Source organism: Schistocerca nitens, chromosome 4 (genome assembly GCF_023898315.1).
Source record: "Schistocerca nitens isolate TAMUIC-IGC-003100 chromosome 4, iqSchNite1.1, whole genome shotgun sequence".
Classification (NCBI taxonomy): domain Eukaryota; kingdom Metazoa; phylum Arthropoda; class Insecta; order Orthoptera; family Acrididae; genus Schistocerca; species Schistocerca nitens.
In genome coordinates, this window is record NC_064617.1 from 186,695,153 (window position 1) to 186,720,820 (window position 25,668).

At 44.2% G+C, this 25,668-nt stretch overlaps 1 protein-coding gene across 2 annotated transcripts in view; it reads left to right on the forward strand.

Moving 5' to 3' along the window:
- The window catches only part of LOC126251330 (zinc finger homeobox protein 3), a 112,268-nt gene that overhangs the window by 68,444 nt on the left and 18,156 nt on the right, over positions 1–25,668 (forward strand). For both annotated transcript variants that reach the window (XM_049951675.1, XM_049951674.1), the window contains exons 3-4: positions 11,134–11,840; positions 17,699–20,479. In XM_049951675.1, the coding sequence (XP_049807632.1) occupies positions 11,134–11,840; positions 17,699–20,479 (3,488 nt within the window). The remainder of the gene's footprint in view (positions 1–11,133; positions 11,841–17,698; positions 20,480–25,668) is intronic.

The window sequence follows — 25,668 nt, forward strand, 5'->3', positions numbered from 1 at the left end:
TTTTCTCCGCTTAATTGCCTGTTGTACACATCACTGAAGTCACCAGCACTACTCTCCCATCATATTGCTATCCCAGCCGCCCTCATACCGTCTGTGTCCTTGATCTGTTGTTAAAAAGACTGACTTCCTTCGTCACTGCCATCAGTAGGACGGAGGGTGGCTACAATGAGGACGCTGTTCAGGAAGTGAATTAAACAGCATAACTTACTGATTTCTGTAGCCTGTGTACTATATCAGAAGTATAATGGTATCATCATTTTTGCTTAAAAACTAAGAAATTACATCCTTTTTCTCAATCGTTTCGATTCATAGTTGGAAATGAAAATAATTTTTCGATTGTCAGTTTCAGCAAACACGCATTCTTTCAAATAATTTAGCTACAACCGGGTCCACAGCTGTCGTAAACTTCTTGAAAGAAATACGTTTACTGCACTGGCTGTTATTCGTTAATTTTTTTATTTTATTTTGTGTGCTTTGAAGTTTTGGCGGGGTACCTGTTTTTCAACAGAAATGTCTAACCCGTTAACTACATAAATATGTTTTGGGTTATAGTCATATAATTTCATCGGGAGTCCGCGGTTTGCCTGGCTTCAGAGCTGTGATCATGATACTCGTCACAGCAGCAACAATAGCATACAGCCAAACCACTGATTGGTGTGAGGGAGCAATTAAATGTGGGCAGCGACATTTCGTGACAAACTGGTCAAATATAAAACTATGTGGACAGGTTTTTCGAGATACGTCTGTGGACTCCATCCGAGCTATTGCTCAATCTCTGATACTACCATACTTTATAGGAAAGGCTTTTTTCCGGTTAACTAGTATCACAATAAAGCAAGATTATCCGGCACCTTTCTCCATACCTCACATTTCTCAGTGACGACCTTAGAATTCCCTTACGAGTTCCATTTGAGGCCTCACTGGAGGTAGTGGCCAGTATTTGGCGACGATATGGTTTCAAATCTAGACTATTCTTCTCCACGACGGAAAACCATCTCCGTATTATCTAATAAGAAGCAATTAGTCGACCATAATTCGAGGTTGCTACAGTAGATTTGTAAAAATTGCACAGTTGAACCGGCCACCTAACGAAATCTTATATTTATTAGGCGAATCGACAGCATAACATCCCTTATTTACGCGAAAACCAATTACACAAACATTCACAAGGCGCGTGCCAAGGTAAGACACATGCTTGGAAAGTGCAATGTCCAATTAATGGCAACTAATTCAACTCCGCTGTAACAGAAAATGTGTGGGATTTGTTTATTCTGGTGATATTTAGTCAATTTAGTCACTGTTACATCAGACGGGGCGTTTTTCATATTTGACGGGTACAGAGTACACTCATTACATTACTTGTTAAAATAGTTTTGTATTTAGTATTTATTTAGTGATAAATAGTATGGCAAGATTATGTCATGACCCCTGTAGAAAGTCTTCTGTTACTATGTAGTTGTTTCCATATTTGAATATCATGTCGTCCTAATAAATCCTAACTGTGTTTATTCAAATTAATAACAAATCTGACGTTCTTAGCACAATTATGTAGGTTTGATATACCAGGAACTTTTCTGTACGGTTTGTTGCACTGTAAACTAAGCCCAAAGAACGAAAATAATTATTAATCGAATCATTTTGATTACATTCATATTTTAGCTGTAGCAAGTCACACAAAAAGGGGACTTAATTGAAATTACATGCATATTCTAAATAATTCTTCATACTCCACCCCGCTAAGTAGAATTATACGTGAATAAATGCTCCCTCTTGCGGCAGAATCTGCATATAGTACAGTTGCCCACTAGCAGCGAATGCCGCTGAAAGAAACCAGGATTTCTACTTCGAAAGCTACTTTAGTTACGTATTTGAACTGTTTGGGAATTACAATTTCTCTGCTGTAACGAAAATTAGAACTTATAAGAAAATTTCGTCACTAGGATAAGAATATAGGTATACATGGAAGCCTGTATCCAATCAGCAGAAAAGAAGCCACGCAAATTTACTGAAACAGAGTCAGTATCGGGATGACGCTCATAGAAACTATTTGTGTAGTCCGATTATCTGTTCTTTTTCCGCAGTCTGACTTATGATGAGCAAATAAGTATGATTTCGTAATACAAAAACGGTGCATTGTGAAACAGCACCTTCAGTGGAATGATAACGTCAAATAATATGAACTTGACTAAGAAGATCATTCAGAACTAAGTGATTCCAGTTTTTTATTGTCGTTACTATGGAATAAAGTTTGTGTTGAAGGGGGCTATAATCCATCAGAGGTGGGACGAAGCACCAATGCAAGAAGCAGCTTGTCATGAGTGAACAGGACAATACATACAGTTAGCTCTTCGGTTGGTGCTATACTAGCGGTATCCTAGATTCCACTAGTTCATGCAGCCCGTTAAACGGACTATTTAGATGATGTCCTCTGTTTGCGCTCCTAACCTGATTCCGCGAACATGCAGTTCCTTGAAGACACAGTTATCCCTGTTATAAGGATAATAGTATTCACTGTGCAACTATTCATTCCACCACGCACACTGACCACCTAAAACGGCGGAAAATAGATTTGCTGTCTCTTGGTGTTCTAGTTTCTCATATTGGACTAATGTATAGATAACAAGGGAGGGAAAACTCTGGTATGTGAACGCGACTAATGCTGCATTTTATAGGAGAATAGTTGATGAAAGAGGTGGATGAAAAAAATATTAAAAGTTATTTATCTCGTAGGCGAGAGAACCAATATTCTCATTTGGTCCGGGCATTCCCAGTCAGGTCGCGCACAATTTCTCTAAATGACTGCAGCGCACGGTTAGAATGTTTTCATAGTGCAGAGGCGCGTCCGCTTCAGTTCGTGTCTCGGAAAACTGCTTCGTTTGCACCGAGAAACTGTGAAAAATTAACAGGTCAGCAGTTATATGTTGATTCATTTACTGAGCTAACAGCCGTAATACTATCAGTAGCAATCACTTACACTTCTTTTCAGTGCGTAAAATTCATATGACTGTAATATTTCAACCAATCAGCTGTTAAATGCTTTGGAATCATGCGCACATGAGTATGTACCCTTATTTGATGCTTAAACTGTTTGACCATGCCTCAGTAGCACGCCCGAACTATGGCCATTGACTACACACAATAAATCGTTTAATATATACTCCTCGTACTTATCGAGATGTGCAGCATCTACAGTCAGAACTAATTCCAGAGAAATTACAATGAAGCACAATTAATAAATATTTGTATGCCATAGTACGTTTTTCTTCAAGCTTGTTATAGCAAATACAAAGTATACCTCTCATATTTGTTTAAATGTATTCGCAGTTTCTGGCTGTTTTCTACTCCCCTAGCGCGTGTTATACTAATTAGGAAATATTTGCCTGGTTCCGAAACACTGTTTTAATAGCGGCCACCTAGCGCAGTAAATGACACGTTCTGGTGTGTTCGCTTCCGCCGCCACCTATCTTGTCTAATTGTGTATGTTGAAGTGTTATCCCCGGACGGTGACGAAAGCAGCCACTAGTTCTTCGGCTCATTGTTCTCGAATTCTGACTCCTATTATCCTCAGTAATTTTGACTGTGTCCAGTATGGAGTCGAGGAGTGCGGCTGTTTTGCATATATTCTGGAATAATTACAGCAGGGTGTTGGTGCCGTTGGAAACCAGTTTCCCACAGTGGAGATTTCGATAGCAGTGCGGCCGCACGCCGCATAACAATTTGCTTTATCCATTGCATATCGCGTACACGCGCTTTACATCTTCGCTAGATAGCATCGCCGCGAAGGGGCTCCTCTTTATATACCTCACACGTAAACGCTAGTCGAGGTGGGGGAGGCTGCGCATACGTGGACGGCTTGAAGTAATCGAGCTGGCTTTGTAGCGAGGCGCTTTCAGCACCGCTCTACTGTAACACAGAACTTAATGTTTCTTGCTTACCAACATCTGGTTTTCATTGCGGACATCATAACAAAAACACTCAAATTCGTACAGAATTTGTGTTGCTCCCTTCCATAACTGCAATGGTATGTCAATGATTAATCATCTTCAGCTTGCCAGTATCACTTATCAGTAGTTTCCTTCTGCTTGGGTCGTCTCCTGAGTGCTTCCACGTAGCGTTACAATAGAAAAATCGAGTACTTCATGCGTTTGGAATGCGCTAATAGCCCCGAAGTTGGAGAAGCGACACAGGTAACAGCACTGTTCGTGTCTCTGCGCAACACCATCTGGGGAAAATAGGCAAAGAATCCCAGCCTGTAACATCTCATCTCAACCAAAATTAGCCCTTTTGGCGAATTTTCGGGATATTAGTGTTGGCACTCATAATTTGTAAAGTTTGCGCTCTTTCGCAACGTGGAGACTTCAACGATGGATTGCGACAGTAACACGTGACCGGTTAACTTGGCGAATAATTTTCTTTGCGTCATTGCCGCTATAAACATCCCGTTATTAGAGCTACAGAGCAGTTCTTAATTTACTGCATTGAAGCAGGCGTATCGGATTAATGATGTAAATGATACCATCGAAGTCAGTACTCGAGATGTAAGTTGAGACAAGTAATACTATTCTTGACTCTTTAATTGCTAAAAGGGTTCTCGGGAGTTTGAAATTAAGTGTCTCTAGGCGATGCACTACGCCCTTCCTGTTAGCATATGTCACTGGAGTTTTCTGAGTTCGTCTGTGACGCTTTCTCCGAGATTAAATAAAGAACATGGAATCTCGTTCCACTCCATGGAAACTACCCTACTATTCTGTTAGTATAATTTGACGGAAGAGTACTGAGAGAAAGATTGAATGTGGGTCTTGTAAGCGTCCACCTGCGTGGATTGCCGATATTTATTGTCAAATTTCTGTTGATTGAATGGAACAGGAAACAAATTCTCGTGTGTCCCTTAGATTAACTGAACACTTACGAGGAACGTTCAATAAGTAATACAACACATATTTTTCTGAAAGCAGGTTAGTTTTATTCAGGATTCCAGTACACCGTATTTCCGGCTCCTTTGGCTACGAACCCTAATTTTCAACGTAATCTCCGTTCATTGCGACCGCATTTCGCCACTTCACGGCGAGGACATGTATGCCCGGATGGTACCACTCTACTGGTCGACGTCACAGGCATCGTCCACGTGCTGCTTCCCGCGAAGAGCAGCTTTCATTGGGCCAAACAGATGTAAGTCGGAAGGTGTGAGATCCGGGTTGTGGGGCAGATGAGGAAGAACAGTCTAATGAAGTTTTGTGAACTACTCCCGGGTGCGCGGAGTGTGTGAGACGTTGCGTTGTCATGGAGAAGGCGAAGAACACGCCGAAGCCATTTCTTTAGTTTCCTGAAAATAGTACGACACTTTTCAGAGTAGATCGTTGCGCCAGGAGAGGGGAAATAAAAAACAGAAAAACCCCATCAGAGTCCCAGGAGACCGTTGCTATGACTTTACACACTAAGGGTGCGGCTTTGAAGTTTTTCTCCATGGTTGGCCGTTTTGTTTCCGATTCACACTGATGAACCGAAGTTTCATCTCCTGTTACGATGTCCAACAGAAAAATTTGGCACGATAAGTCTCGTACTACGCAAGCAATTTCGCACATATCTCGTAGCTCTTTGTGGTCTTCTGTTAGGTGGCGACAAACCCAGTGGGCGCGCGCGCGCGCGCGCGCGCACGCACGCACACACACACACACACACACACACACACACACCCTTGTGTACCCCAACTGGTGGACGAGTGTATCAGCATCACCGATACAAAAGTCCAGATGAGCAGCACGGTGAACAATTGTGATCCATCGATCAGCTCGAATGAGAGTGTCCACACGTCCCAACATTGGAGGAGTCACTAGCAGGTTCGCGGGACCTTGTTGCCATGATGACATCTCTGCCAACGACTCATCGTGCTTTTGTTCACTTCTCTGTAGACTTTCTGCAATCCGCCGATGAATATCTGCGATTCTCCGGTTTTCTGCCCAAGGACACTCGATGACAGCTGTCTGCTTGGAACGCATCTTCGTTCGACGTCACGTCTACGTGTCTACGTATAGTGCCGCCACCTATTATCGGAGCTCCTTGAAACTATAGGGGCTGAAGCGGGAATACTCCAGGATGTCCCACATCTTATTCCACATTTTTTCAACCGAGATTGGCTGAGAAAAAAATGTGTTGCATTACTTATTGAACGCCCCTCATATTTGCTACATTTTAATAATCAGAGGTGTTAGAAGGAGAGTTTCAACTTGAATGGAATAGGATGCCATTGTCTGTGGTGCTCCACTAGACAACCAGTAGCCAATCAACTTAGTGTCCAGACATTCCAGCAGCCTTGCTGCTGAGAGAACGCGTTAATCACATTACGTCACAACGTCACTCTTCTCCGGCGTGGTGCTGTGTAGACAAAGACAAGCTGAGAGCAGTGGCGACGGCCCGCCGTGTGGGGTGCTGGACGGCACGGTTTGCCTTCTGCGGGCAGCGGCCGCGGCTGCAGCCGGAGCGCGCCCGTGGCCGCGTCAGCCTCTCGGCGGCAGGTGTGCGCGCAGCTCTAATTACCGACGCCCCACCCCAGCCGCAATAATCGGCCGAGCCGGCCCGCGATCATTGTTGCCTTGTTTGGAAGCGGCCGCGGCCTGCCATTGGTCGGGGGGCGGGTCCGCAAACTAACAACGAAGCGAAACTCGGGGATAAATAGTAAAAATAGAAGGCGGCGACTGCGGGAGCGGCCGCCGCCGCAGCATCCGTCAGACAACCGGTCCGGCGGGCTGGCGCGCCGTTTGCGACGCGACGCGCGGCGACGAGAGGAGAGGACGCGATGAAGCCATAACGACGCGCCACACTAATCAGCGGCCGTTCGTTTTTGCTCGCGCGCTTATTAGGTTTCCCCCCGCCTCTTCGCTGCTGCTCTGAGCTGAATTCTTGTCGTCTCATTCAAAATTCTCGGAGCTTTCGTTGCATCTTGAAATCCGTTGAGAGACACTCACCAGCTCTGAAGTATCAGCGCAACTTCTGTGTGCCATTTATCACAGCTCACGGACTAGTAGTTTCGACTAAAGACACAGTAAAGTTAGAAAAGAACTCGCCCCAAGTAATGATATGGCAGCGATGACAACACGGCGCAAATTATTTACACATGTTACAAACATGGTTGCCGGCCGAAGTGGCCGTGCGGTTAAAGGCGCTGCAGTCTGGAACCGCAAGACCGCTACGGTCGCAGGTTCGAATCCTGCCTCGGGCATGGATGTTTGTGATGTCGTTAGGTTAGGTAGGTTTAACTAGTTCTAAGTTCTAGGGGACTAATAACCTCAGCAGTTGAGTCCCATAGTGCTCAGAGCCATTTGAACCATTTGAACAAACATGGTTAATACCTAAGCTTGGGGAAAGGGACCTCACAGAACACTACGCTATTGCAGTGCGTGAGTTCCTGAATGAACACTTTCCTGGACGGTGGGTAGGCTGGTTCATGGCCATCACCAGCTCCCTTGAAATCACCACCAAGAAGCCCTGACCTCACCACACCTGACAACTCGTTATTATGGAGGGGCGCCTGTATCTGCACGTCGTTAGGCTACAAACGATGAACTGCTCAATGTTGTTGAGGCTGCATTAGACGTATGAAATGTGTTACAGCCTGATTGGAAACATACCGGTATGCTCGGCGTATAATACGTACGTAATTACTATTGCTAAAACAAATCAAATCAGTTAGCATTCGATATCAGGACGTACGGGGACTTTTCTCGGCCACGCTGTACAGCTCTCTACTGTTCTTAAAGCGAGTGCCGTGAGGAGCCAGCCCCGTACTGAGTCCTCGAGACAAATGAACTGTAGCAACGGACAATCAGAGTGTAGTCTTAGTCCGTTCTCCACAACATTTCCACCGAGCAAGGTGGCAAGACACTAGACTAGCGTCCGAGAGGAACGACCGTTCAAAGCCTAGTCCGGCCATTCAGACGTAGGTGTTTGGTGGTTTCGCTAAATCGCATAAGGCGAAGACCGGAATGGTTTCCCGCCCCATCCGTACTTGTGCTCCGTCTCTAATACACTCAGCAGGCCAGGACGGTCACTCATCCAAATGCCTGCCTAACCCTGTCTTCTTTCCACAGTCCAGGTGATCCAACGCTGGTTTGCTCACAAGGACAATACACAAAGAGTTCCAACATTTAAACTCACAAAATAAATAATCATCCATTTCTTTAAGATTCTCTGATATTATACTTACTTTCATTAGGCTGTGGGACTAGATTTCACGTGATTTTGGAAAAAAAAATTCTTCAGTTTTCTCCGCGAGTCATATCCCAGTGCTTCTGCCCTGTCATCACACGTGTTCTCATTCCTGCTGATTAATACTTTCGTGGACACAAGTGCGATAACTATAAGAAAACCAGGGCCTAGTAGAAAATTTTTTCCATACAAGCCGCCTATTATTTTGTGCAGACCCCCTTATCCCTTGTACAGTTTCACCTATTTCAGTTCTCACCACTATGTGTGATACGCATTGTATACAAATATTGCACTGTAGCACTCCTTGCGTCCATCCCAGTTTGGCACTGTAAGCGGCAACTGCTAACCGCAGTACGTCCTGTATAGAAATATTACAGGTGTGGCGCCTTTGGCTTCCCTCATACCTTGTACCTTGAAGTAGCCCTGAAGGAAATGGAGTTTCTTGTTTCCATTCGCAGTTTTGTCACCTCACATCCGCTGAAATTGCCCTCGTTGGGAAATTTTCTGTCCGAGGTAAGAAATAACAGTAATTTAAATTTAAGTTTTAAACGGACGTTTCTTCTTTGAATCGGCCTGAAGCTAAGTTTGTCTTACAGTTAACGGCAGTGAGTCACTTAAACGCCTTTGATTTTTCTGACTTTCTCTTATCTCAACATTACGACAGTGTTCTGAAACTTGCTTGCTGTCGTGTTTGCTCATCAGCGCAGATTTAACCGCCAATACTGGAAACAGACCGTTGGTTCTTCCCCGTTTGAATTAAAAGCCGTTTAGATGATGAGACGCTTGTTTTGAAAATCGTTATCTCCGTACTCACTTTGCTCTCTCTTTCAAACACATAGTGTTTATATTTGATCTTTGGTGGCTCTTATCGCTGAAAGTAAAGAGGAGAGATAAGGAATCGGATATTTCTGGAGATGATTTCCACTCCTGCCTACCGGATATTTTCTGCTTAATAACCAGCCGGCAGTTTGTGGCGGTTTTATTATCAGGTTCTTTAGAAGGTGGAGGGTATGTTAATGACCCGTTGAAGACGACGTCATTAACTTTGTCGACAGTATAAGATTACGAACACAAATTGGGCAGTTGGAAGTTTTGTCTCTTAATTGTTTCAGCTATTCATGAAGAAATAATTTTTGGAAGTTCGTCCATCTTATGTGATCAAATTCTCCCCATTTTTACACAGTCTGTAAAGGGAGCTAAAATAATGTATTTTCAAAGCGATTCTGACGTACACACGAATCATTCAATAACTTGTTTCACCATGTTCCTAGTCACTATAGTGAAACGCCCTACCACTCACGAAGAAAAATAAATGTGCTGAACATGTAAGCTTTTGAAACTTCCTGGCAGATTAAATCTCCGTACTGGACCGAGACTCGAACTCGGGAACTTTGTCTTTCGCGGGCATGTGCTGTACCAACTGAGCTAGCCAAGCACAACTCACGAGCCGTCCTCACAGCTGCACTTTTACCAGTCTTCAGGGGTACTATTTGTGCGAGATTTGCTTGAGAGCTTTTGTGAAATTTGAAAGATATGAGATGAGCTTCTGCGAAAGTAAAGTTGTGAGGACGGGTCGTGAGTCATACTTAGGTAGCTCAGCTGATACAGCACTTTCTGCGGAAGGCAAAGGTCCCCTAGCTCGAGTCTCGGACCGGCACACAGTTTTAGTCTGCTAAGAAGTATCAGCGCATTTTCTGCTGCAAAGTGAAAATTTCGGTACGCATTTTTTTCCGTTGAACTCAGATAGTCACTTGCCCTCTGTATCTAACTTCCTGCTACTAATTAATTGGAGTGACCGAGCGGCTCTAGGCGCGTCAGTCTGGAACCGTACGACCGCTTCGGTCGCAGGTTCGAATCCTGCCTTGGGCATGGATGTGTGTGATGCCCTTAAGTTAGTTAGGTTTAAGTAGTTCTAAGTTCTAGCATTGTATGGTAGTGAAACATGGACTGTGGGAAAACCGGAACAGAAGAGAATCGAAGCATTTGAGATTTGGTGCTATGTACGAATGTTGAAAATTAGGTGGACTGATAAGGTAAGGAATGAGGAGGTTCTACGCAGAATCGGAGAGGAAAGGAATATGTGGAAAACACTGATAAGGAGAAGGGACAGGATGATAGGACATCTGCTAAGACATGAGGGAATGACTTCCATGGTACTAGAGGGAGCTGTAGAGGGCAAACACTGTAGAGGAAGACAGAGATTGGAATACGTCAAGCAAATAATTGAGGACGTAGGTTGCAAGTGCTACTCTGAGATGAAGAGATTAGCACAGGAAAGGAATTCGTGGCGGGCCGCATCAAACCAGTCAGTAGACTGATGACCAAAAAAAAAAAAAGTTCTGGGGGACTAATGACCTCAGATGTTAAGTCCCATAGTGCTCAGAGCCATTTGAACCATTTTTGAACTAATTAATTAAGATTTTACCATCTGTCACCAATAGCACCACCCATTGTGGGAACTATTGGGTAATCTTTACATTGCAGTGTTCAGTACTAGTACTCTGTAGCAAGATTGTCTAAGAACGCTAAGGAAAAAAGTAAGTAAGCAAGTAATAATAATAATAATAATAATAATAATAATAATAATGTTTTAGTCGGCTGAATTACTTTCAGGATTCTACAGTCAACACTACTGTACGATATTATATTTCACTGTGTGATTTGAATACGTGTGATAATTGTAACTCTCTGTTTGAACTGCGGCTTCATACACAGGAAGTTCCTCATCCGGCACTATCTCGTTTTTCCCGCCGACCATGAAATTCGAATGGTATCTCCTCAACAGTCCCGATAAGAGTAGACAAAGGATTTTCTTGTTAGCGTCTTTCCAGTACTTACCTGGCCCCATATATTGACACTCACCTTCTCCGTTATCTAATGTCAACGTATTGACGGACGTCTCACTGTCTCTTTTTTTCCCGCGCGGCCCAGACTCGCGCAAGGAACAGCAGCAGCACAGTGTGAAGACCGAGGCAAAGGAGGGCGGCGGCATGCCGAAGCAGCCCGAGTGCGACGACGGGGGCGGCGGGGGTGGACAGCACGGCTGCCCCTACTGCAACTACAGCAGCTCTTCCGAGATGCGGACGCAGGCGCACGTCCTGGCACAGCACTCGCAGCTCACCTCTCCGCCGGCGACGCAGCAGCAACTGCAGCATCACCTGCAGCAGTTTCAGCTGCACCACCACCATCACCCGCAGCAGCAGCACCATCCACAACAACAACAGCAGCAGCAGCAACAACAACAACAGCAGCAGCAGCAGCAGGAGTTCCAGTGTCCACTCTGCCAGGACAGCTTCCGCGACCGCGGAAGCCTGGAGCGGCACGTCATGCAGATCCATTCGGTCAACTCGGAGGGCCTCCAGAGACTGCTGCTGCTTGTCGACCAGTCGCACTGGCTCAACGCTGGGGCGCCTGGTCCGCCTGCTCCGCAAACCCCTCAGCTCAGTCAGCAGCAACAGCAACAGCAACCTCAACAGCAACAGCAGCCAGCGCCAAACCACGCCAGTCAGATGGTCAGCCCGGTCAGTTCCTCATCGTCTGGTGGCTGCAAGGAGCTGGACACCAGCAAGCACAACAATTCGTCCGATGTCAACTCTGTAGACGAGAATCTACCACAGTCGCCGGTCGACCATCAGCAGGTAAATAATTTTCTGTAAAATACTATATTGTCCCATAAGATACTCGTATTTCATCAGTTATTGCCAGTTTAAGATTTATATGGACATCTTACGCACCGGTAGTGCGTGTATTACAGACGAGGGTGGCGAGATAAGTCTCGTAAAATGCAAGTAAAGGGGTTTGTTTCGTCAACAACTTATCCTACTTCTAGACATAGTCCCCTTCAAGGGATATACAGGGTGTTCGGAGTGCAGGGAAGTTAGTACCTAATATTTTAAATAGGAAACCATGTCCTGGAACGTTTCCGTTTTACGGCAGTTTCAATCCAGAGTGTTTAGCTCATCAACTTCTACATCTACATTTATACTCCGCTATCCACCCAACGGTGTGTGGCGGAGGACACTTTACGTGCCACTGTCATTACCTCCCTTTCCTGTTCCACTCGCGTATGGTTCGCGGGAAGAACGACTGCCGGAAAGCCTCCGTGCGCGCTCGAATCTCTCTAATTTTACATTTGTGATCTCCTCGGGAGGTATAAGTAGGGGGAAGCAATATATTCGATACCTCATCCAGAATCGCACCCTCTCAAAACCTGGACAGCAAACTACACCGCGATGCAGAGCGTCTCTCTTGAAGAGTCTGCCACTTGAGTTTGCTAAACATCTCCGTAAAGCTATCACGCTTACCAAATAACCCTGTGACGAAACGCGCCGCTCTTCTTTGGATCTTCTCTATCTCCTCTGTCAACCCGATCTGGTACGGATCCCACACTGATGAGCAATACTCAAGTATAGGTCGAACGAGTGTTTCGTAAGCCACCACATTTCTTGAAGGGCTACATTTTCTAAGGATTCCCCTAATGAATCACAACCTGGCACACAATTAATTTTATATGATCATTCCACTTCAAATCGTTCCGTACGCATACTCCCAGATATTTTACAGAAGTAACTGCTACCAGTGTTTGTTCCGCTATCATATAATCATACAATAAAGGATCCTTCTTTCTATGTATTTGCAATATATTACATTTGCCTATGTTGAGGGTCAGTTGCCACTCCCTGCACCAAGTACCTATCCGCTGCAGATCTTCCTGCATCTCGCTGCAATTTTCTAATGCTGGAACTTCTCTGTATACTACCGCATCATCCGCGAAAACCCGCATGGAACGTCCGACACTTCTGCTTGAGGATTTGAATTTGCGTGACGCAGTGCAATTATTAGGTAAAAATTTGAAAGGAAACATCACGCAACATCCATTTACCGCTTGAGCACATTTGTTTGTATTAATACTTAAACATTACGTACTGCATGTACAGTATGCTGGGTTCTTCTGTGTTTTTCTTCCGGTCTAGAGGTTCCTGTCGCCAATCGAGTCCAGCTGTCTTTCGAACTCTCTGTCCCATCTCTCGTATAGTGTTCCTCTCCAACTATTTTGGCCAGTGGGCTCCAGTATAGTATTTGTTTTTAAAATCTGCCGTTCTTTATTCGAGCACATGACAAGCCCACTGCCGCTTCACGGTATTTGAATAACCCTTTATTGCGAATTCGGCCGCATGGCTACTATAAAGTGCATAAACAGTAAAATGAAATATAATATTTCTTCAGCCTGTTGTTTCAAATGTCTGCTGTTGGTATACCTTAGCTGTAAGCTAAAATACGCACTTGCTATGTTGGGACAAAGCATGCGAAATTGACCATGAGAGAAGCACATCTTACGTGTGATTTGACTCGTGTAAGACAGTACAATAACAGCTTATCTAACTACAATGAGAATGAGCGCTTCAAAATGAGACCATGGTTTTGAAACTGGTAGTGGCTAAATAAGTAATGAAATAGTGTATCTGTGGAAGAGTTTTCGTTTTTTTTCCCCTTCTTTTCGAAAAAATTATCGGCCACCGACTCACAATAAAATTTTGTTCGAAAAAAGAAAAAGGTTATGAAACTGATGAAAATGAAAAACAAGAAAGGAAAGTAACAATAAGGTTTTAAATGCAGTGAAATTCAAAATGTTCCAAACAGTACATGATGCACATTCGGCAAAAGTTTGTGCCACTTGATAATCGTTTGATAAGCACCAAAGAACATTCTGTTCGCTTAGCTGTGTAGTGTGTGTACATTTCACCTCGACAGTATGTGAACATGATCAGTTATTGATGAGGACGTACTAATTTTGAAGAAGCAATGTTGTTCCACCGCCATGATAACGGGCTCACTGTCCTGCTGCCTGATAACATCGTTAATTACATCGAAAACGTGGCCGCGAACTGAATCGTAAACTAATAAGGGAGAGAGGTTGAGCAACGTGTCAGATGTTGGCTCCAGACGGTCATCAACAAGACGATCATTAGCCCATCTACTCTACTGCGTGTGTGTAGTAAGATAACATCCGATGGAAAAGTTTCCTTTAGAGCTGGTGTCTGCTTACATACTCGTAACGTTTCACAATTTTGATTTCAGCTCTGTATTTATGCTCACTTGCGTTATTAATTTTTAATCGTAATTTTTAATAAACGTTATGTGAACCTAACAGAAGTTCCAACGAAAACTGAGTGATTTTTACGCGTTAGCCGTGACTATTGAAGCAAGTGAGTCGCACTAGGAGGGTTGGGGTTTCTTCTTTTACTTCTCTTGATTTGACCGTTTTAGGCCCGGTCAGTATTTCAGTTCCATCTTCTTCTCCCTGCATCCGGCATTCGCAGAACGCCGTATTTACATTTAATTTAGATAATATACACGTTATTCAGCAACATACGAATTTATCAACACTGTTGCAACATGTGCCGATTTTCTGAAAGTAACCTCAGATATTTGTTTGTTGAAGTTATTTTACCCTGGGATACCATCATTATGACGCTTATTATGACGCAGGAACTATCTCTACCTTGTAGGATTAAATTTGAAAATCTATCTTAATTGCGCTTTTTAGGGTTCTTGAAATTTTACCTTGTATCCTCATATCGGTGTTAGTGTTACTATGAGCATGGTTTTCCTTCTCATAATATAGGTTTCATATACGATGTTGGAAATGTGACAGTTGCTGTATTTTTCAGTAATCGATGACGATCTGTGATAGAACTAGATCGATTCCCAAACACTTTCAAAAGCATGTTTTCTATTAACGTTATACACTAGTAAGGTACCTGAAAATAGTCCTAATACGAACATAATATTGTTTATCTAATTTGGCTATTTTACACGTTTAATAGTCTAGGGTTATCTCCCACAGACGTGAGAAACGGACCACGTGTGTATACGAAGTGGCCCAAAAGTCTCGAACCACAGCTGAATTAACAAAACGAAAATGTGGAATATGTTTAAAGCAATGGTAAAGACGTCATTTCTGCTCTCGTAACAGTTTTTGAGTCTTACTCGCTGAAGTGTATGGGCTTGATTGTGTTGTTTAGGATGATAAACATTCCCAGTTTTTACTTCTAACGTCGCGGAAGTCAAATTGCGGTACTAAGTCAGGTCTCCTAGAGGGCTTTCACTCACTTTTTGTGTCAGGCTAATCCAAGGAAAATTTTAGCACTAGTTTCCCGAGCGCTTGCAGAAGTTCCAAGTGACGTGGAATGAGCGACATCTGCGTGCATCCGTAATAACAATAAGAGAAACAGCTTCCGCGTTGAATGTTACTCGATTTATTTATTTCTCCATCGCGATTCGACGTGTGTGTCTTTACCAAGCTGTAATGAAGTATGAAGAGGTTTAGTGCATGTTCTTTACTGTTGATGAGGACACCATCCTAGTGTCTTAACCGCATTCTCTTATTTTACTTCATTGCTATTGTGGAATAAATAAACCCAGTAACAGTCCAGGCGGTAAATGTAATTTCGAAAATATTGTAACATTTGGGGTCCTAAGTAAACATGAAATATCAAAAAGCAGATTTGTAATGGAAAGTGGCACTGGTGAAATCCAAAGCGAACTTATTAATTACCATATGGCACTCTAAGTCCTTAATTGGTAGTAAAGTGAAAAAAAAGGTGACTATGGTTTAAAGTAGTTGGCATTAGACAACTAGCAACTGGACTACCCCTGCCAGCAATACAGCAGTACCAGACTAGACTGTCGGGTTCCACTATGTTGTCACTTCCACTGCGCAGAGCATTGTGCCTACTAGTTGCCAGTGAGCTTTGCAATAGGAGATTGATGTACAGTCTCGGGTCCTACCTTATGATTTGCGATGCAAGTAGTCGAAAGAAGGACGTAGCTGAGGCAGTACAGATCTATAACAAACACGAGTTTCAGAACTTCCTTCGTGATATTGTACACTTAATATTTGTTATGAGTTAAATCTTGACAAAAAAGTCATCATTCTAAACTTTTACATATCAAACACAGTTCGTTCGACAGTTAAGTGTCGCACTGTTTTGTCAATCGACCAAGTTAATGAAGGTACATCAGCCAGTTCAACAGTTGTCGGGTATACTGTTTGAAAATGTCTCCATGACAGGCAAAATTTAACTCTTTTTCAAAAGGAAATAGGTCTAATTATAATTAATAACAGATGTTTGAAATGCGTACAGAAACTATAGAGATCTATGACATAAGCGAATTTCATTTTGATTAAGTGATTTTCGTGGGAGACAGATTTTAAAGCGTTTTTCCATCGCCGTGGAGGACGGATCGCTATGGTGACTGAAGACGGCGCTTCTCGGGACAAAGTTGTGACTTTGGTCGTTAAACGTCCAGTGAAGGGGTCGGTGGAAGAACGTGCTAACCATCTGTTTACTAATGGTTAGACTGACCTCATTATGTGTTGTGTTTGCTCAGAGTCACGTGCTGGTAACAAGTATTTTCACATGCGCTGCTGCAATACAGTCTCTACAGCGTAAATTAGTTCGACTTATTATACTAATTTTCTTGTCTTAGGTTCTAACCAAAGAAATAGCAAGAAATTCCTCTAAACACGCTATTGTGGGTTAATTAAGCTTCTGTTTACATCTTCTTCATTTTCCTTTGTTACCACTTACCTGAACAAACCAATTAGTAACGCAAAACTGCGTAGGCTTAGTGTTAGAGACTTGGATTCCATGGATTGTGCAGCAGTCTACAGCATGCTTCTTACCTTAGTTGTAATTGAATCGTCCGGCTAAGTCTGAGGTTAGTCACGATTAGTGGGTTCACGCTACCTATTGTCTTTTGAAAGAAGTAGTTCAATTTGTTCCACTAGAGAGCGCTGTCTCCTATGCCGAGTGGTCAGAAGTACTCAGAAAAGCTAGAGTGGTTGCACTGTAAAATAATTGTTCGATTCGTTGCTCCGTTTCCAAGTTGGTTAGCATCGAAATTAGTCAGTCAGGTCACTGCGCGAGCAAATTCAAGCACTTGCACGCGCAAAAATGCGTCAATGCACCGACATCCGTGGGTCTGTGAGTTACCACTTGTTCAGATGCTCATTACTAATTAAAATTTGCGTTTTTCGGCAGTGATAAATTTAAGCTGGTTGAGCAGAAGGTACGTTTGTTCGGTATGAGGAAACCAAACGATGAAAAAGTTTGGCGCCACTGCCTCTGGCAGACTCCTTGAATTTGCGCGCGCGACAACTTCGACGCTGAATACCTCTCGGAAACGGAGAAGCGTATCGATTTTTTTTTTCGTAACAGTTATTCCTCAGCGCAACCTCCACTGCAATACCCTTACAAGCATTTCAGTTTCTGATCACGCTGTTGAATTTCACCAAGATGTACCTTGCAATAACTCGAAATGACGCCCTTGCGGGTTAGCCCTTTCTTCTGCCGGCCCCTTCAGTTCACTAGCCGTCAGTGATTTGGCGAATTATTGGAAACCTTGAACTCACCTCCTCTATTTGCTCTGCTGGAGCAGCCCTCGTTTGTGGCGGGCGTGATGCAGCGTGGCGCGGTGTGCTTGTGTGCAGGATGCGGACGAGAATCGTTGCCAGACGTGCTCGAAGTCGTTCCGCAGCGTGGACGAACTGTGCTCCCACCAGACGGAGCAGGGCCACCTGGAACTGAAGCAGACGCCGAGCGGGCCCGGCTACCTGTGCTGGAAGAAGGGCTGCAACCAGTACTTCCCCACCGCGCACAGCCTGCAGATGCACTTCCGCGAGATCCACGCGCGCTCGGGGGCCCCGGCTGGTCCGGGCACGCCGCAGACCACCACGACGACCACGACGATCGCGGCGGTGTCGGAGAAGCACGTGTACAAGTACCGCTGCAACCAGTGCAGCCTCGCCTTCAAGACGATGGAGAAACTGCAGCTGCACTCGCAGTACCACCTCATCCGCGACGCCACCAAGTGCGTGCTGTGCGGCCGCAGCTTCCGCTCCGTGCTGGCCCTATACAAGCACGTAGAGACGGCGCACTCCGAGCTCTCCGAGGACGAGCTGTCCGCCTACAAGCAGAGCCTCATGAACAACCCGCTGCTGCTGGCCGGGCTCAGCGGCCAGGTCCTCGACCCGGCCACCAACGAACTGCTGAGGAAGGAGTCGCTCAAGATGGAGGCGGCCGACGAGGTCACCGAAGTGGACGACAGCCCTACCAAAGAACACAACCAGAGCCAGGACGACATCGGCGCCCAGCAGAGCGGCGACGGCGAGAACAGCGACGACTCCGTCATCTACAAGGAGCAGCAGTTCCTCGAGGACTATCTCAACAGCCAGGCGATCGCGGAGGACAGCTACAACGACCCGAACCGCAAGTACAAGTGCCACCGGTGCAAAGTTGCCTTCACTCGCCAGAGTTATTTGACTAGTCACAACAAGACATTACTTCACCGCAAGGGCGAGAAACTGAGCTACCCTATGGAGAAGTACCTCGACCCGAACCGACCCTACAAGTGCGACGTGTGCAAAGAATCTTTCACGCAGAAAAACATACTGTTGGTACACTACAACTCAGTGAGCCACCTGCACAAGCTTAAGAGAGCCATGCAGGAGCAGCAGCAGAACAACAACAATAATAACAACAATAACAACAACAACAATGCTGCTTCCTCCCACGCCGCCGCCGCGGCGTTGGCCGCCAGTCTGGGCGTTACACCACCACCGATGCCAAAGACCAACGCGTGCGTCGAGGACGACGACAAGAAACCGTACAAATGCAACATCTGCAAAGTGGCGTACAGCCAGGGATCGACCCTCGACATCCACATGCGTTCGGTGCTGCACCAGACCCGCGCATCCAAGTTGCAGGACCTCGCGATGACGGGACAGATCGACCTCAGCAAGCCGTTGATAGAACAGCCCGAACCGCAGAAGGTGCAGGATCAGCACAAGAAAATGATGCACGAGATGATGAGCTGCTCGACACCGAAGCAGGCATCGCCACCGGCATCTCAAGGACCTTCTCCTACCTCATCGGCCTTGACACCAGTTCCTATGGGCAGTTCGCCCTCGCCCCAGCAGCCACAAGCTCCGCACGGCATGCTGTCGTGTCAGCGCTGCAACGCCTTCTTTGTCAGCCAGGAGCAGCTGGCTACGCACCAGCAATTGTACTGTCTGTTTGGTAGTCCCATGTCACTTTTCTCACCTCCGCACGCCCAACCCCAACCCCAACAACAGCAACAACAGCCAGCACCACAACAGCAACAGACTACAAGATGCTCTCCGACTCCACAGTGTAGCGACAGGACGCCACCACCATCTCAACAACCATCGCAACAATTGCAGCTCACACAGAACTTGTGCGAAGAACCCATGTCGCGACTGGCCATGAATAGCACCCGAAAATCCAACCAGGTGTACAAGCATTTACTTGAGAGCTTCGGTTTCGATTTGGTAATGCAGTTCAATGAGAACCACCAACGTAGACAGCAACAGTTACTAGCTTCCACTTCCGAACAGCCGAACAATGGGTGTGGTGCTAATGGCGACGACGATGTCGAGATGATCGAAGTGAAGACTGAACCTCTTGACGAACACCAAGCAGGTGACTTACCGGAGCTTGCCAAATCTGTGTGTCAGCACTGCCACAAAGAGTTCTCCAGCGTGTGGGTGCTCAAGGCGCACTGTGAGGAAGTTCACCGCGATCTCGTTCCACCAGAATTCCTGGAGAAGTATGCGCAACAGATCAAGTCGGAACTGGAAAAGAAATCTGTCGTCGTCGCTGCCAACATTAGCTCTGAAATTTCCCCCGAGAAGGAGGCCGTCGCTTTCGACGATTCCAAAGAGAAGTCATTGCAGAGTACTCCACCAGCTCCAGACCTGCAGCTCCCGACGACAGCGCCGAGTACTCCGACCGCCTCATCAACTCCAGCCTCCAGCACTGATTCAATCCCGGCGGCTCAGCACCACCATCACCACCAGCAACAGCAGCAGCAGCAGCAACAACAGCAGCAGCAGCCCCAACAGCAGCAGCAACAGCAGCATCAGCAACAACAACACCAGCAGCAGCAGTCGTTATCGATGTCGCTGGCGCAACAGATGAACGAGATGCTGAGCGTGATGGCGGTGCAGCAGCAGTTGCAGCAGTTCAGTCCGATGATGATGGGCATGGCGGCCATGGGGCTGGGCCCCCTGGGCCTCAACATGGGAGCGCTGGCCGCCATGAACCTGCAGCCGCCGTTGGTGCCCATGATGATGCCGCCGCCGCCACACTTCGACCCACTGGGCCAGCTCTTCGGAGGGCCTGCCGCCGCCGCCGCGCCAGAACACCTGCTGGCCAAGCAGCAGCACCAGCTACTGCAGCAGCAGCAAGCGGTGAGTCAAAGCTGCCAGCTCCATTTACTGACACTCCGCCATGTGCTTTATCTGCTGGCCCCTTTAATCCGCAACGCGAATATGTACAGATTGTCATTCTTACAAGAGTGTCTCTGGACAACATTCCATTTTCGTGGGTACCGGTATCTGTAAATGTGATATTTGCCATATATTTCGGCCGATAAGACGATAGGTGAAGCATAAAAAGAGGGACCCAAAATCGGGGTTGTCTTGTACGACTGACATCAGACATAGATTGACATTTATATAAATTATAGATTGACATCTATATAAATTAAATCTTTATAAAATAAAAATTAATCGCTCACCAGAGCATTTAAAACTGTTCAGAATCCTCACAATCATTATCGAAGGAAAGCAGCTCCTCTAGTACATCCTCACTTTAGTTGTCGAGAAGTTCATCATGTGGGACACATTCTGCACCTTAGGAATCGATTTCCACTTCGCCATCAGTTGTTGTTGTTGTGGTGTTCAGTCCTGAGACTGGTTTGATGCAGCTCTCCATGCTAATCTATCCTGTGCAAGCTTTTTCATCTCCCAGTACGTACTGCAGCCTACATCCTTCTGAACCTGCTTAGTGTATTCATCTCTTGGTCTCCCTCTACGATTTTTACCCTCCACGCTGCCCTCCAATGCTGAATTGGTGATACCTTGATGCCTCAGAACATGTCCTACTAACCGATCCCTTCTTCTAGTCAAGTTGTGCCACAAACTTCTCTTCTCGACAATCCTATTCAGTACTTCCTCATTAGTATCCCAGAACAAATCGTCCACAGTGCCATCCACAGCAACGGAAATCCCACACTTCTTAAAGGATTTGATCACTGTTTCACTTTTTCCCATGATGTGATCACGAAATCACATAAAACATCAAGTGAGGTAGCCTGTATACGTTTACCTTTTGTATACGACTTATCCCCACTGATCATCCAATTGTTCACCAATGTCGTCTTCGAATGGTTCATTAAAGAGACGTCTAAAGAAAGTATGTAGCATCGAAGACCAGCTACCTTGTATAACAGCAGTCTTGGTATTGCTTCGTACTAAGTGGTTTTCGGTATTTTCAGTTACGTGACTGTGAAACACACCCAACTCCAACAAACTTGGTTGATTTCGTAGAGCACCTGGCGCCTCTGCCACACATTTTCCATCCAGAATTTTATACCATTCTCGTCCATCCATCTCTTTTTGTGAAAATGTACAAAAATGCTTGGTGGAAATTTTATTTCAGGGGTGGTTTTCCGCTTGATACTCACCATAGGTTTTAACTTTGTTGCATGTGGCGTGCACGTTATTATTGCTGTAAACCTGACCCTGCACTTTCGACTTGAACAGTTTTCACGCCTTTTGTTTCCACAGTTCTGTTTTTTATCATCACGGAGATCACCTGTGTTCCATCCATGTTTCCAATGTGAGATAGTGGAAAGTTGTGTTTTTGCCTCATACGATTTTTCCGTAATTTCTGCACAATTTTTGTTTTCTGTCCTATTACCAGATTTTTTTTCTGGTCATGAAACGATTGTACCAACCTAATGTTGCTTTAAATTCGTTTCCGTGCTCTGTATTGGCTCGTGCCCGCTTCAGTGGCATATTTCTTGTAACAACATGACTATTCTGCCTTGCGCCCATTCTGCAACGCTTTTTTCTAAATCTGGCCAGCAAGCTATTCCTCTCCTCATAGAACACTTTGTTCTTGGCGTTTTTTAAATAAATTCTTCATTCTCTCGCCAGTCTCTTACCATCTTCTCTGTTATATCGAAAGCCCATGCTGCAGCACATTTGTTCGATTCTTCAGCCTGTTTTATGACCTGTAACTTGAATATTGCTTCGTATTTCCTTCTTTTTGTTGGTTCCATCATTAAGCACACGCTACAAATTTTACGCCGGCTACACCTATAGTACAATACTGTTTGGACACACAACACAATCTACAACAATACTTGTTAGCTGCATATATGAGTTCAGTATTCGACACGTACTTCTACAGGCAAAACCGTATCAATGTTGCAAGAGGCTTTTGCTTTATGACATGTGCAACCGAACCACTTACTTAGTGGTACTGAGCGGGTATGTCCGCCAATACAACACTTTTATGAATGCTCGAGTTCATTACCCGAATCAGTTCGCGTATTATTATCCAGATGATCTCTGTTCTGAACTAAATTTGCAGGCCTTTGATAGTTTGGATATCGTCTTATAGGACGGACTGTGTATCTTCGACGAAAATTTATCCCTCAGAAAATTTATACCTCATTTTATCTGAAGGTCGTCTTATCCGCCGAAATATACGGTAAATAAATCGCATAAATCTCAGTCTAGGTTTCATTTTATGTGCACAGGAAGCAGTTTCGGCTTCACAATCATCACCAAATGTGCAAGAGGAAATAAAAATAAACAAAATTCAGAATTTGTGAAACACGAACGTATTACGTATAAACTTATCTTTGCAGATGTAACAGACTGCGAATTCTACGATTTATTTAGATATCAACGTCAGCAGTCTCCGTCAGATGACAAGACTTGTTACATTCAAAGAATTTGACGACACCAAAATAAATCTCGTTTCCTGCTCCAGATTTCACAGGGAGCCCCAGGAGGAATGGTCAATATTCACGGATAAGACAGGAAGGATAATTTGAAGTAAAAATGTCTAATAAACAGTTGCTCTAAAATGTAAAACTCAAGAGACGTGAGCGTTTCTTCAGTACAAGACATGCGTTCGACAATAGCGAAGATCAACAAGTGCTCATTTCTCTTAAAAGTGTGCACTTGAGCCTATGTTTACTTAATTTTTTTTCTTGTTTTGGTCCACACTATCTCCTCCGAACATATTGAAAGCAAAGATCTTGCAATAGAAGAGATTTATTTCACAGTATCGAAGTTGAAGAAAAGCTCATTTCATTTACGGTATGCATTTTAGAGCCCACGTTTACTATACTTTCCATCTTGCGTGGAATGTTCGTTCCTATAATGTTCTCGAATATTGATCACTCCTCCTGGGACACCCTATATTGCCGTGGGAGGGTCATTTGTTCACCTATTGTTCGTGTTTGCCTTTTCTCGGACTTTGTTACTCGGAAGTAATTTTTTCTAAAACTACATCATTGTATTTTATTAAATCACGTATTCCAAAAGCTCGAAAACATTTTACTCCCCTATCTAAATAATTATTTATATATAACCCCTGTTGGAATTCGCTTTTGGTCAAAGGACAACTTTGAATGGCAAATGGACCATAATATATTTCGTGTAAGGGTGCTAACATTGTAAGCCTTGCTAAATTTCACATACTGTTTTCAAAACATCGTAAGTAGCTCCAAATATACGATTATTCATTGATTGCGAAATATTGTAAATGTAAATATTTAGTAGTGAACCAAGTAATGTGACAACTGATATTTTATGAACTGCTTGGGGTAACGGATTAAATGTTGTCCACAAGTAAAACTATGTTAAACACTCCACAGCCAAGTGTTTTCCGTCTACATAAACATGGCGTGTAGGAGTGAATCAGCGCTATGTCGGCAGACCCGGTCCTCAAATTGAGCGCATTTGCTAGCACGTTTTGCGGACCGTCTCACTCTAAAAGTTTTCAACCATTCTGTCTCTATACTCTTCTCGACAAGAGCTTCGGAATGCTGGCAACGATCCAACACCACTCTGTTACGAATCTTAACTGTTGTAATGCATTTCTGTATTAAAAACACTCCGCACATTTAGTTATCGAAAACTGTATTGTGTGGAACAGATCGTTTGTTTGTGAAGATTGCGGGTGCTAAAAACGGAAAAGAAATTATTCCGCTTTAGTTACATACCTTTCCGCTACGAAAGAATCCACTGCTTACGCCCTACAACCAATGTAATCTTTATTTTAAAAAAAAAGGAGATGTTCATTTCGTTTTAAGGACATTTGAATGCACTTTGGGGTGAGATAAGTCTTGAAACCTGCCCTCATTTTCTGTGAGAGTGTGAGAGGTTGGGCGTTATGACACCGGAAGTTACGTTAAAAATACTTTTTTTCTTGAACACCTTCGGGTAACGCACATTACCATCTCTTTTTCATAAACCGTGTACATACAAGATGGAGAAAGTAAAGGAAACATTTGAACGTGACACAGATTTCTTTCTTAATAGGATATCGAACTCCGTCTTCCACCCTTACTGTGAATTTCATTTCTTCAGATAGAGGTAGTTGCTGTAGAATGATTCAGATCTTATACGATATTTCCTGAAGTACATCGTCGTTCGTATGTTGCAGACTAGACGGGAGGGTGGAAGCCACATTCTTACCTTAATTTCCTGTTAAAAAGCTTGTGAATATTTCCAATTCCGGTTACAGTTACTACTGTGGTCGGCATAGTGTTTCATTTGTATTTTTCAAACAACGTTGAAGACATTTATTAAATGTTCCCTCGGAACATATCTTCCATAGGTGCAGCATCGTATAGAGGACGTGCATTACTCGCTAATTCATTTCCACAGTTAGAAGATGTAATTTTTTGTTTTATGCGAAATAGTAAAATCAATTACTATTTCAGGACCGTCCAAGCCTTTTTTTTTTCGTTATGCACAGGAGAAAGCAGAAAGCCCACACTATAAATTGACACCATAAGACCACTATCAGAAACGGTAGGAACTTTTTCGTTTACATGAACTGCCTGTTTCGTTTGACACCCGAATTTGAAATGCGCTCATTAGAATGACACTTTTCAGAAATATTAAAACATCTCATAACATAGGACAATCGCGAAGAATTATGTACAGGCTTAAAAAAACTTTCCAGAGCACAGATCTTTATTATTTCGAAACCTTATCTGCTATTGCACATCTTATATAAAACGTGACAATGTATTCTTGTTAAACATATGTACTCTGTCGAAATAAAAGGGACACAAGCTTGCAAACTAGCCAAGGCCTTTGTCGAACCGTAACTTTAGTCATTCATGTGGTGTCTGCGGGGACCTGCTCGTGAACTGGTAGCATTTTCTTCCCATACTTTGAGTGCATTACTCTTCATCTGTAACACTTACGACTGTATGACATTAGATTAAGTAGTAGCACAAATTATATTTATTTACCTACAATAGTTTAATTACTCCAACAATTTGTTCATGCGATGAATTTTGAAGACACATTTAGCTTCGGTATCATTACACGGGTCATCATGC